Raw genomic sequence first — 13,403 nt, 5'->3', positions numbered from 1 at the left:
AGCGTCGGGCGGCGATATTACTACTTCAGATCTTGAAACTGTCCGGTATTCCATGCAAATGATTTTAGTTAGTATTTCGGTGGTTGCATTGTACTCCTCGTATGCCACCAGGTGTATCAAGACAGAAACAATATACAACAGTGACTTACTCGTGTCAGTAATAAACATAATTTCTTATTCCGGTTACCTCAATCTTTTTCCAATTTGTATGCTTATTGCACTCATAACCCAAAACCTGTTTCGCGGTATAATACTTACACCTACTGTTTCTCTCTTTTCCCCATAATTCGTTGTACAAAACCACGCAAATCAATATTCTGGTCACTAGAATACACCAGCTATGCGACCTGTAAGGGTACAGTTAAATCGTTTATCAGAGTAAATGTGCAGATTGTAATGTAAATGTTTTGTTAGGTTTGTTAGCTTACTTTTTCTGTATTTTGTCACAGCTCAATTTATTTTGGGTATTTGCAGTAAGGACTCATATAACACACGTGCACTCTGAAGCATCAAGTAAGTTTTTTTGCAAGCCACAGACGTCTCTAAAACTGCACATATAAGGCACTTAACAGGCACCTTACTGTGAACTTACCTACTCTGCTTGTGGTAGCTGTAATAAGCCTGAGTGAGATCATTGTCCCCTGATGGCAGTGCTTGAGGGAAAAAAAAAAAAGTGTCTTGAGTTTGCTGAATGCCGGATTGCATCAGAGTTGCCAGGAGAAGCTGTGTGGCACGATGGGGAAGCCTTGACGTAGGCCCCTCTGTCCCTGAAAGCCATTACAGAGTTTATCAACCTGCTTTGGCCATTGGACAGAATGACAGGCAGCCAGGGAGAGCAGTGAGCTAAAAGAAGGTTGCATTCAGCCTGTGTTACATCATTTCTTTCATATGCAAATGTGTTCTGAGAGATGGAGGGTATTAATGTTGAGTATATATATAAAAAAAAACACTCCTGGTCTGTGGCAAACCTCCAAACCTCACTGGATATGTGGAACAATGTGCCCAGAAAAAGGGAAAATGTAGCCAGGGAACACCTCACAGCTGCTCAGTATTACGATAGCGTTAGCAGCCAGTTAGAAGCAGTTCAGGAAAGATTTGAAGTGCCACTGCAAACTAGCAACTACACGATAGCGTTAGCAGCCAGTCAGAAGCAGTTCAGCGAAGATTTGAAGTGCCACTGCAAACTAGCAACTACAGCACAAGCTTGTTGAGTCACACACACAAAAAAATACCACCACGTTAGACCCAGGAATGTTACCGAAAGACTGACTTGTCGTGAACTTTGTCAGAAAGTTAGCATTTTATTAAATACAAAGTGAAATCTTTATTACAACACAGATGCTTAGTAAGAAAAATCACCTAGTTACAACATCAACAAATATATAAATAAAATAAAGCAAATTATGACCTAAACACATCCATTATGCCAGTATAGGTTACTAGTTATCAGTATATGTATTCACTGACCTTTATACTTTTCTTTCAAAATTCAAGGTGCAAATCTGTCATTTTCCAAAATAGGCACTTTAACGAGACAGAAGGAAAAAAATCCCTCTGCCAGGAGCAGTAAACAAACAAGTAGAACAAAGCTGTCAGTTTAGTTCACCAGTAGTGCTAAATAAACGATTCACCAGTCCAAACTGGAGTGAAGCTGTTAGCTTCCTGAGTCCAAAGAGCCACATTTTGTTGGACAATGTGATACACAATGAATCAACCTCAGCAGCACGAAATCCCTCCCGGGCAGAAACATTAATAATGACTTGGCACGAATGAACGTGAAGGTGAAGGTGATCTCTAGGGCCATGCTGTGGCACGCAAGCTGTCAGAAGCCGCAGAGAGGGCGTGGGTCACCCTGTGACACCAGTCGCCGGCTTGTGTGGAACCGGGACCCAAGAACTGGTCCACATTGGTGGATTGTCAGGGGAAAGCAGTACAAAACAAGTAAACATCACACATCACATTACTATGGCGGGTCAGACTCATATGTTAGTTATAACATTAGGTGTCATGTTAATACTGATTGTTAAATTATACAGTGCAAACTGTTTTAAAGGCACAGTAAAAGTAACAGCTTATTTATATAACTAAAAACCAGTATTAGCTTTATAATCATGCTTTTGAAGAAGTTTCTTTAATGGCTCAGATTTTATTAAGTTAACACTAATTTTGAAAAGGTCAAATAAACCTGTTAAGGCGGAACGGATTCCCCTCTGTTTATGATGCCTTGCTAATAGGGAGGCTCCTTTTGGTTCACTCCACGGACCGTACCATTTATAATGTTACTCAAAAATACTCAGCACTCACATTCTACAGTTAAAAAGACATGATTATTAATTAACGTCTGAAAAAAAAGCGCTTGTTTCAAACGCTGATTTTACCAGACACTTATGTAGTTCCTTCATGAGCTTAAAGTTATAAAAATGCAATTAAAAATAAATAACTTTATAGGGAGGAAAAGGACTGAATTCTACGTCCATATGTATCAGCAAGCTTGAGGAAGCAGGTGGATGGGTATCAAGCTCCTCCTCCTATCCCAGCAGCACCCGCTGCAGCCGGTCCGCCGGCACGCTGCTCTCATCCTCGGAGTCAGCGTCGCTCTGAGGGTTTGAGCTGCAGGGCGACGTGCATTCCGGCGAGCAGAGGTAGTGCATCAGGGGCAGCCTGTACTTCCCACAGAAGTCCACAAATTTAATGTGCCGCACACAGGAGTCGAAGTACACACCTAGGGAGAGACCACGGGCAAGAAAAAGCCAGCTGTCTGTCATGCTCGTTCAGTCAAGGCTCATTAAGGATGACATCACACGCAAACACACCACACTACTTACCCGTGCACATACACACCACTTACTCACACACACATGCATTTGTATTCATATCTTTGTGGGGACCGTCCATTCATATCTACAGCAAAATCCTAACCCCAACAATGACAACCTTAACCCCTATCCAGCCCTAACCTTAAACATAAGTAACCAAACAAAATGCAGGACTGTTGGCATTTATAGTTTTTTGATTGCAAGCACAGATTTTTATGAAATTGAGATTCTCATTGTGGGGACCGAAAAAAAAATGCCCCCCACAAAATCAAAATAACAGGTTTCTATCACATTGTGGGGACATTGGGGCCCCATGATGTCATATATACATGACCCACCCATGCAGGCACGCACTCACGCACACACACAAACTCACACAGTGCTTCTCTCACCTCCACATTTGGGATTGGGGCACTTGCTTGCCATGTCCAAATAATGCACCAGGTGGTCAGGCAGATCGCAGAGGCTGTACGGCAGGTTCTTGGATTTGACGACACGTCCTGCCAGCTCCAGCAAAGACGGAGGGTCGTAGGTCATGTCCCTGATGAAACGCACCACCAGCGGGTTGCCACGGAGACTGAGCTCCTGCAGGTGCACCAGGCTGATGATCTCACGGGGCAGGTAGGTGAGCAGGTTATTGTGGAGGCTCAGGGAACGGAGTGAGTGCAGCCTAGCATGAGAGGAGAGAAAGTCAGGCCCTCTGGCGTTGCCCCCCCCCCATAACAGAACTGGCTCCATACTTCAGAATGCCAGGAAGACTGCACCAAGAAGATACCATTATGTAGTACAGGGGGACCACCAAGCTCAATCACCTGAATAACTACTTAAAATAGTATACATTCCATGTGCGGGGATGCTGGTTAACAGACAAGAGCAGCAGGTTCTCCGCCTACCTCCACTCCTGGGGCCTGTACTACGAAGCGGGGTTACTGGCTTATCGGGATATCTTATCGGATTTAAGGTAGTCTGGGCAAAAGGTAAGTGAATGAATATGAAGTCCATTTAAACGGTGCTACCTTAAATCCGACAAGTTACCCCGATAAGCCAGTAACCCCGCTTCGTAGTACAGGCCACTGCTCTACATTGCACATAAAAATAAACTAATGTCATCACTGGAGGGTACTTCCACGAAGACGGCTTACCGGGTCAGTTGGGGCGGCACGCTCTGGATACGGTTGTCACACAGTACCAGGTAGCTCAGGGAAGGAAGGTTCGCCAATTCCGGTGGGATGTCTCCGATCATGTTGCCACCCAGGTATAACGTCTCCAAGCTGAGGCCGTTCAGAGAGAGGAATGAGCAGAGTCAAACACAGCCCACTGTCAAGAATGACGCTGTGGAACAAAACGAACAAGGTTCTGCAGTTTGATCAACATGCCTCAGGTTGGGGACATGATTGTTGCCCATCAGGCTTAATCCTGACTGCTGGATTATTGAATTTTGCACAATACCATCACCATTTGACATGTAATCAGCGTTTCATGCAGCAACACATTGATTCATGTGGTACGTTTCATTATCCGGCCTGCATAGCCGAACCACACTGTCAACTTCCTTACGTGCAACTGCAGACCACTGAAACCTTCTCGTACGTTTATTAGTAGAATTGACAAAGCACCTTGCTGGGAAGTAAGACCCTTTCAAACCTGTGATAGAAAAAAAACCCTTAAGAATACTCGTGTGGCATGGGTTTGAGCGAAACCCAAATCCTTTGCATCTGACCTTGACATCAAATATTGCCAACGTGTAAAAACCCAGAAGACGCAGCAACCACAGCAGATCTGTGTCAACGACATACTAAGTACAACATGCCCCAGCTATGTGGTTTCCTTCTTCAAAAAAACAGGTTATTCCCATGGCTCCCCCAAGCTTACACCATGTAACATCCTAAACAAACCCCTAAACAAACGGTACTCCCACAACATTGGTAGGGACATGTCCCTACCGTATATACCCAAATCTATGCTGCTGATTCATGTCAGCATATTTTTATTTTGAAATAAAAACAGGGCTGTCAAAGTTAACCAAGATATTATCTTAGATTGTGTCAACACATGTGGCACAAATGGGAGAATAGCATGTGCAAAGATTTTAATGAAGCCCTATAGAGTTCCTTCCAGGGTTGTAAACGACGCAAGAGTTTCAGTTGTGATGTTGCACAGAATCCCATAATTCAAAATCAAAACTACAGTCAGATTCTCACAGGGAATAAGCATTGTTACTTGGTCGTTTTTGTTTTACAAATTGGCAGACAGTTCAGGGGATTAAAAAAAACCCTAATCTGCAATATATGTTATTTTACTGAAGGCAAACAGCATAAAATGGGGATCTTTCAAGTAATAAAGTGCACTTTCAGTGGTTGTCAGGCTTGTTTTTAGAGCCATTTATTAAAATAGGTGTTAAATTTAGTTTTCTGCTTTTGAAGATTCACCTTCTGTTCTGAGAGCAATATCAGGGACATTGTTGGTGGACATAGAGACGCGTAAAGGGTTCATGTTGTGGCCGATTCATCTGATCCAGGAAACACTGATACAGACATAATTTAATTTTGTCTTTATATGGTGACAAATGTACATACAAACACACACATATATATATACATATATATACACACATACATATATACACACACACACACACACACACATATGTCATACATACATACGACATATATAAGTTTATCTATACATATAAACTATACATATAAACATATATACTATTCTAGTTGTACATTTGTGAACAGGGAAGAAAACCTTGTATTCGCATTTCATTTTTATGAAACTCAGCTTTTAAAAAAACACATATAGCTTTGGCTTGAACATTACTCCTATTCCATAGAAAACACACTTACACTGTATTTATTTAGCATGCGGTTTTTATGCAAGAAGACATGCATTTTGAGGAAGCAGGGTCATTCAGTCCCTGGAGCAATTGGGGGTTAAAGGTCTTGATTAGGGGCCCAAAACTTAAATCACTCTGCTCAACCCTGTCCTAATCTGCCGAGCTACACACACCCCCTAAAGAAATGCAACCACATATATTTCCTGCAAGCGCCGTTCTGCCTAAAAATACTGACATACGGTTTATTGGGCAACATCGCCCAGCCCTCTGGCATGTCAAACACTCAGATCTCTCCGTGTCAGGAGATCCAGAGAGCACTATAGGGTTGCTTTCCGAAGATCAAAACATCACGCTCATCCTGCGAAGCAGCTATAGGGTACAGCGGTTTGTGAAGGTGCGATGCAAGCAGAGGATCAGACCTCATACCCTGCAGAAGCCAAACCGCAAGACAGCGATCAGGGGCAACCGCATGTGTTTACAATGAAGCTTGTGTTTATTCTTCACCTTATTCTTACCATTTCAGGTTTTCTATTTCTGCCGGAATGGATTTGAGTCGGTTTCCTCCAAGGGACAGAGACTGCAGCCGCTGCAGCTTGAGGAACTGGGGCGGCATCTCCTCAAACCGATTCCCACTTAAGTTCAACATCTCGATCTGCAAGGTGCCGAAGTCCTTGGGCAGAGAAGACTCATCCAGGCGGTTGTTTTTGGCTATGAGCGTCTTCAGTCTTGTCAGTCGGGTAATGCCTTCACATATAAGCTGTAGCCCGTTGTTGCTGATGTCCAGAAATTCCAGGCTGGAGAAAAGGGAGACGGAGGAGGGCAGCACAGCCAGCCTGTTGAAAGTTAGATACAGCATTCTGGTGTCCCTCTTCCGCTCCTCGGTCACCTCGTCCAGCTCCAGACCGTCCAGATCGAGGCGGGACAGGTCTAACAAACTCTCCCCGCGGTCGGATCCCTCGAAAGCGTCCATTTTACTCTGAAAAGGGAGCCGAAGAAGGCGAAATGTGCCAGAATATTGGTTTGCCGTGCTAGTCAGAAAAGGAGGGGGAAATGCTCCTCAAAAGGACCATTCGGAGGCTAAACATGCGGTAAATGGTCGATAAGAGCACAGGTATGCAACACGTTTTTTTTTTTACCGCACCGTATTTCAGAAGAGCGGGCGTGTATACGGACACGTAAAAAATCATGACGAGCAGGCAGAACCTGCATAAGCCGAAAAACAGGAACAGCAAGGGATTAGGTAGCTATGCGTATTCATGTTCCGGGGCGTTCCGGAGTCCCCTCCCTGGCTGCATTTAAGTCTCACGCTGTGAATCCCTACCCCTCCTGCTACAAGCCCAGTATGATCCGCTCCTGCCCGCCTACTGTTAACCCTCACAGGGCAAGTCCCCTCCCCAACAGCAGTTAACCCTTTCACTACGGTAAACAGTTCCGTTCCCTTAAATGTGCATCCCAAAGTGTGCGTATCTGTCAGAAAACCAATAAACCAGTACAGATCCCGGAGATTTAGAGTAACGTTGACTTTACTGATCCAGGAAATTCTGCCGCATACAGCTGTAACAACGTCGTACACAGAGAAACATACTTTACATACAGTGCAAAACCGATAAAGTGCAAAGACAAAACACATAGTACAAATAAGAAACGTGGTGCAAACAAATTAAAAAACCACACAGTACACAAATAGAATATCCTGAAAACAGAATATTGTGGTACAGTATTTTAGAAAAAAATATTTACAATAATAATAATAACAAGAAGAAGAAGAATAAATTAGTGATAGTAAAATAGCAGGTTATTTGTATTATTACAGAGACGGGTCACTTCCTGACATGTTACGGCTGGTAGTGGGGGTATCACGTCAGTAGGAGGCACTGTGGTGTTTGATGGCAGCAGGCAGGAATAATCAGTAGCGTTTTTTAGCACACTGTAGTGGAATGATCTGGTGACTAAAAGTGCCCCAGGATAGCACTCCCTGAAGTAGATGCTCAGTAGCGTGCAAGATATTGTCCAATTTTGCCAACATCCTCTTCTCTGCTACTACCTTCAGTGGGTCCAGGGTCAGTTCTGTGACGGAGCTGGTCTTGTTGATGAGCCTGTTCAGGCATTTTATATTGCCTGCAGTGATAGCACTTCCCCAGCAGGTTACAGTGTAGAAAAGCATGCTGGCCACTATGGACTGATAAAACATACTCAGCAGCTTGCTACACATATCAAAAGTCCCAGACTTCCTCGGAAAGTAGATTTTGCTCTGGTCTGTCTTGTACAGTGCTGCTGTGTTGTCCACCCAGCCCAGTCTGTTTTTCAGATGTACCCCCAGGTACATGTAGCCCCGCACTACCTCCAATTACTGCCCCCAGATGGTGACTGGTCTCCTTGTTATGCCAGAAGTCCAACACCAGGTCCTGCATTTGCTGACACTGAGCTGCAAGTTCTTGTCCCTGCACCACAGGACAAAGTCCTCTACTAATCCTTTGTATTCTGATTCATCTCCATTGCTGATGTATCCTACAATCTTTGAGTCATCTGAGAACTTCTGTATATGGAAAGAGCTGGTGTTGTACTGGAAGTCCGACGTGTAGAGGGTAAACAGGAAGGGAGACAGGACGGTTCCCCGAGGGGCCCCAGTGTCGCTCACCATGGAACCTCATAAACTGCTGTCTGCTACTTAGGTAGTACATGATCCAGGAGAATGTGGGCATCAAGCTGTATTGTCCTGAGCTTGCTGCCCAATCAGTGAGGCTCGATGGTGTTAAAGGCGTCAGAGAATTCAAAGACCATCACCCTGATTGTGGTGCCGGCTTTGTCTAGGTGGAAGTTGGCTCTGTGGAGCATGTGGATCAGAGCGCCTGTTCTGGTATTAGTGACAGATGAAGGTCTCCTTGGAGTGATTTATATCTTTGCGCCAATCAACCACCATATATCTTATTCCTGATAGATGCAGTTGTGATGTAGGTCTCTCTGTGAGAGAGGTGCATCTGTGTGTGGTTCTGACAAGTACAGTAAGGCATATCCTGCCTAATATTGTAACATTGTGTCTCTACGTAGCCCCCATAGAGCTGTGTGCATGACATCGTTGTTTGGGAGTATATTTAATTGCTCCTGAGAATACTCCTAATCAATAAATAATAATAATAATAATTGATACTTTATTGATCCCCTTGGGGAAATTGTTTTTACGCCTCCCTCAACTTGCTCTTTTTGATAGAGTAAGCTGTCCGCGAAGGGCAGCCACCCATAGTGGCGCCCAGGGAGCTGGGGGTTAAGGACCTGCAAGACGTGCTAGTATTCAGGCACAAAGCACTGTAACATTACCCTATACAAGACTGTATTAGTACTGTCGACACTCTGTAACCCTGTCCAGTATGAGCGGTTAGAAGTTAACAGGTTCTGGAAACCAGCACATGCTAGCATGTCTGTCGGAAGTTGTAAAAGTTGTGAAGACAGGAGGGTCAACCACGCTTGGTCTGTCTGAAGGTGTGAAATGCTTGTGAAGAACAAACAGAACGTCATGGGCACCGGATATATAACAAAAGGTGACATTTCCCATCCTGTGCTATTGAGCCTCTTACTCGTGCTGCCAAAAAGTGTATCAGGCATAAGTGCAGCTAGAGCTCCCAGTGAAGGCCCACATACAAGAGTAAAGAGGTATTGGGGCAAGTAACAGCAGCTACACAACATTTTCCAAACAATGTAAGAACCTCACAAATTAACTACAACTACAAACTACAAATTAATTTAGTAGAAGATGCTAATGCTTTCTAAATAAACTGAAGCTGTGTCAGTGCACTCTAATCAAACTGAAGCTGTGTCAGTGCACGCTAATCAAGCCGAAGCTGTGTCAGTGCACGCTAATCAAGCCGAAACTGTGTCAGTGCATGCTAATCAAGCCGAAGCTGTGTCAGTGCACGCTAATCAAGCCGAAACTGTGTCAGTGCACGCTAATCAAGCCGAAACTGTGTCAGTGCACGCTAATCAAGCTGAAGCTGTGTCAGTGCACGCTAATCAAACTGAAGCTGTGTGAATGCACGCTAATCAAACTGAAGCTGTGTGAATGCACGCTAATCAAGCCGAAACTATGTCAGTGCATGCTAATCAAGCCGAAGCTATGTCAGTGCAAGCTAATCAAACTGAAGCTGTGTGAATGCACGCTAATCAAACTGAAGCTGTGTCAGTGCACGCTAATCAAGCCGAAACTGTGTCAGTGCACGCTAATCAAGCCGAAACTGTGTCAGTGCACGCTAATCAAGCTGAAGCTGTGTCAGTGCACGCAAATCAAACTGAAGCTGTGTGAATGCACGCTAATCAAACTGAAGCTGTGTCAGTGCACGCTAATCAAGCCGAAACTGTGTCAGTGCATGCTAATCAAGCCGAAGCTGTGTCAGTGCACGCTAATCAAACTGAAGCTGTGTGAATGCACGCTAATCAAACTGAAGCTGTGTCAGTGCACGCTAATCAAGCCGAAACTGTGTCAGTGCATGCTAATCAAGCCGAAGCTGTGTCAGTGCAAGCTAATCAAACTGAAGCTGTGTGAATGCACGCTAATCAAACTGAAACAGTGTCAGTGCACGCTAATCAAGCCGAAGCTGTGTCAGTGCACGCTAATCAAGCCGAAACTGTGTCAGTGCACGCTAATCAAGCCGAAGCTGTGTCAGTGCACGCTAATCAAGCCGAAACTGTGTCAGTGCACGCTAATCAAGCCGAAGCTGTGTCAGTGCACGCTAATCAAGCTGAAGTTGTGTCAGTGCACGCTAATCAAACTGAAGCTGTGTGAATGCACGCTAATCAAACTGAAGCTGTGTCAGTGCACGCTAATCAAGCCGAAACTGTGTCAGTACATGCTAATCAAGCCGAAGCTGTGTCAGTGCAAGCTAATCAAACTGAAGCTGTGTGAATGCACGCTAATCAAACTGAAGCTGTGTCAGTGCACGCTAATCAAGCCGAAGCTGTGTCAGTGCACGCTAATCAAGCCGAAGCTGTGTCAGTGCACGCTAATCAAGCCGAAGTTGTGTCAGTGCACGCTAATCAAGCCGAAACTGTGTCAGTGCACGCTAATGAAACTGAAGCTGTGTCACTGCATGCTAATCAAGCCAACGCTGTGTCAGTGCACGCTAATCAAGCTGAAGCCTTGTCAGTGCATGCGAATCAAGCCGAAGCTGTGTCAGTGCATGCTAATTAAGCCGAAGCTGTGTCAGTGCATGCTAATAAAACTGAAGCTGTGTCATTGCATGCTAATCAATCTGAAGCTGTGTCAGTGCATGCTAATCAAGCTGAAGCTGTGTCAGTGCATGCTAATCAAACTGAAGCTGTGTGAATGCACGCTAATCAAACTGAAGCTGTGTCAGTGCACGCTAATCAAGCCGAAACTGTGTCAGTACATGCTAATCAAGCCGAAGCTGTGTCAGTGCAAGCTAATCAAACTGAAGCTGTGTGAATGCACGCTAATCAAACTGAAGCTGTGTCAGTGCACGCTAATCAAGCCAAAGCTGTGTCAGTGCACGCTAATCAAGCCGAAGCTGTGTCAGTGCACGCTAATCAAGCCGAAGTTGTGTCAGTGCACGCTAATCAAGCCGAAACTGTGTCAGTGCACGCTAATGAAACTGAAGCTGTGTCACTGCATGCTAATCAAGCCAACGCTGTGTCAGTGCACGCTAATCAAGCTGAAGCCTTGTCAGTGCATGCGAATCAAGCCGAAGCTGTGTCAGTGCATGCTAATTAAGCCGAAGCTGTGTCAGTGCATGCTAATAAAACTGAAGCTGTGTCATTGCATGCTAATCAATCTGAAGCTGTGTCAGTGCATGCTAATCAAACTGAAGCTGTGTCAGTGCATGCTAATCAAGCCGAAGCCGTGACAATGCAAGCTAATCAAGCCAAAACTGTGTCTGTGCACGCTAATCAAGCCGAAACTGTGTCAGTGCATGCTAATCAAGCCAAAGCTGTGTCAGTGCATGCTAATCAAGCCGAAACTGTGTCAGTGCACGCTAATCAAGCCGAAGCTGTGTCAGTGCACGCTAATCAAACTGAAGCTGTGTGAATGCACGCTAATCAAACTGAAGCTGTGTCAGTGCACGCTAATTAAGCCGAAGCTGTGTCAGTGCACGCTAATCAAGCCGAAGCTGTGTCAGTGCATGCTAATCAAGCCGAAGCTGTGTCAGTGCATGCTAATAAAATTGAAGCTGTGTCAGTGCACGCTAATCAAGCCGAAGCCGTGACAATGCAAGCTAATCAAGCCGAAACTGTGTCAGTGCATGCTAATCAAGCCGAAGCTGTGTCAGTGCACGCTAATCAAACTGAAGCTGTGTGAATGCACGCTAATCAAACTGAAGCTGTGTCAGTGCACGCTAATTAAGCCGAAGCTGTGTCAGTGCACGCTAATCAAGCCGAAGCTGTGTCAGTGCATGCTAATCAAGCCGAAGCTGTGTCAGTGCATGCTAATAAAATTGAAGCTGTGTCAGTGCACGCTAATCAAGCTGAAGCCTTGTCAGTGCATGCGAATCAAGCCGAAGCTGTGTCAGTGCATGCTAATTAAGCCGAAGCTGTGTCAGTGCATGCTAATAAAACTGAAGCTGTGTCATTGCATGCTAATTAAGCCGAAGCTGTGTCAGTGCATGCTGATAAAAGTGAAGCTGTGTCATTGCATGCTAATCAATCTGAAGCTGTGTCAGTGCACGCTAATCAAACTGAAGCTGTGTCAGTGCATGCTAATCAAGCCGAAGCCGTGACAATGCGAGCTAATCAAGCCGAAACTGTGTCTGTGCACGCTAATCAAGCCGAAGCTGTGTCAATGCAAGTTAATCAAGCTGAAGCTGTGTCAGTGCACGCTAATGAAACTGAAGCTGTGTTAGTGCACGCTAATCAAACCGAAACTGTGTCAGTGCATGCTAATCAAGCCGAAGCTGTGTCAGTGCACGCTAATCAAGCCGAAGCTGTGTCAGTGCACGCTAATCAAGCCGAAGCTGTGTCAGTGCATGCTAATCAAGCCGAAGCTGTGTCAGTGCACGCTAATCAAGCCGAAGCTGTGTCAGTGCATGCTAATCAAGCTGAAGCTGTGTCAGTGCATGCTAATCAAGCTGAAGCTCTGTCAGTGCACGCTAATCAAAATGTGTTAATACTTGCTATTTGCTGCCATACTGCTGAGCCACCTCTGTTCTCAGATTTGAGCTGTACTAATATTCTGCTCATCAATACACCGAAATTTAATCACCGAAAATGCTGATTAAAGTCATTACCCAACTTTTTGGCAATAATGTCACATATTCGTGAGCTGATTTAACATTCTCTCTTCTTGGAAGTCTGAATCAGGGACAGCTTTGGAAAGGGTAACCACAAGGAAACCCACTTTTCCAGTCCTGATTTTCACAGGGAGCTGACTAAATGCAAATTCACCTCCCATTTATCCATAGCCACGGTACGCCAGCTGTAATGGGGCGGGGTAATCTGGATGCCACCCAGATATGTACAGTAACATATCCTTACAGTACACCAGGGAATCCGATTACTTTTCCTCAAGGGCTGAATTCAACCAACAAGGCAAAACCTGTCAGTCAGCCAGAGGACCTTTGGTTTCATAACTATTTTATAGTAGCTTTGGTCATATATCCATTATTCATTATAATTACCATTGATTTACGATTATTTTGGCTCAGTTACAAAATAAGCTCACAAGTTGTATGTACAGCGAGAAAACTCCGGAGCTCATCCTGAATATTTCCTCTAAAAAAATCTCACAAACACAGTCAGCTGTTTTA

At 44.7% G+C, this 13,403-nt stretch overlaps 1 protein-coding gene across 1 annotated transcript; it reads right to left on the bottom strand.

Moving 5' to 3' along the window:
• Positions 1 to 1,281: 1,281 nt before the first annotated feature.
• lrrc58b (leucine rich repeat containing 58b) lies at positions 1,282 to 7,002 on the bottom strand. Its single transcript, XM_023816200.2, has 4 exons — positions 6,171 to 7,002; positions 3,959 to 4,087; positions 3,209 to 3,486; positions 1,282 to 2,722 (listed from the first exon to the last, which is right to left on the bottom strand). Exons 1-4 carry the CDS (start codon positions 6,623 to 6,625, stop codon positions 2,529 to 2,531), a joined length of 1,056 nt encoding a protein of 351 aa, XP_023671968.1. The 5' UTR covers positions 6,626 to 7,002; the 3' UTR covers positions 1,282 to 2,528.
• Positions 7,003 to 13,403: the final 6,401 nt, after the last annotated feature.

The sequence above is a fragment of the Paramormyrops kingsleyae genome, chromosome 1, assembly GCF_048594095.1.
Source record: "Paramormyrops kingsleyae isolate MSU_618 chromosome 1, PKINGS_0.4, whole genome shotgun sequence".
NCBI classification, from domain to species: Eukaryota; Metazoa; Chordata; class Actinopteri; order Osteoglossiformes; family Mormyridae; genus Paramormyrops; species Paramormyrops kingsleyae.
Note: the sequence above shows the minus strand (reverse complement) of the source record. Positions and strands in the feature narration are given on the sequence as shown.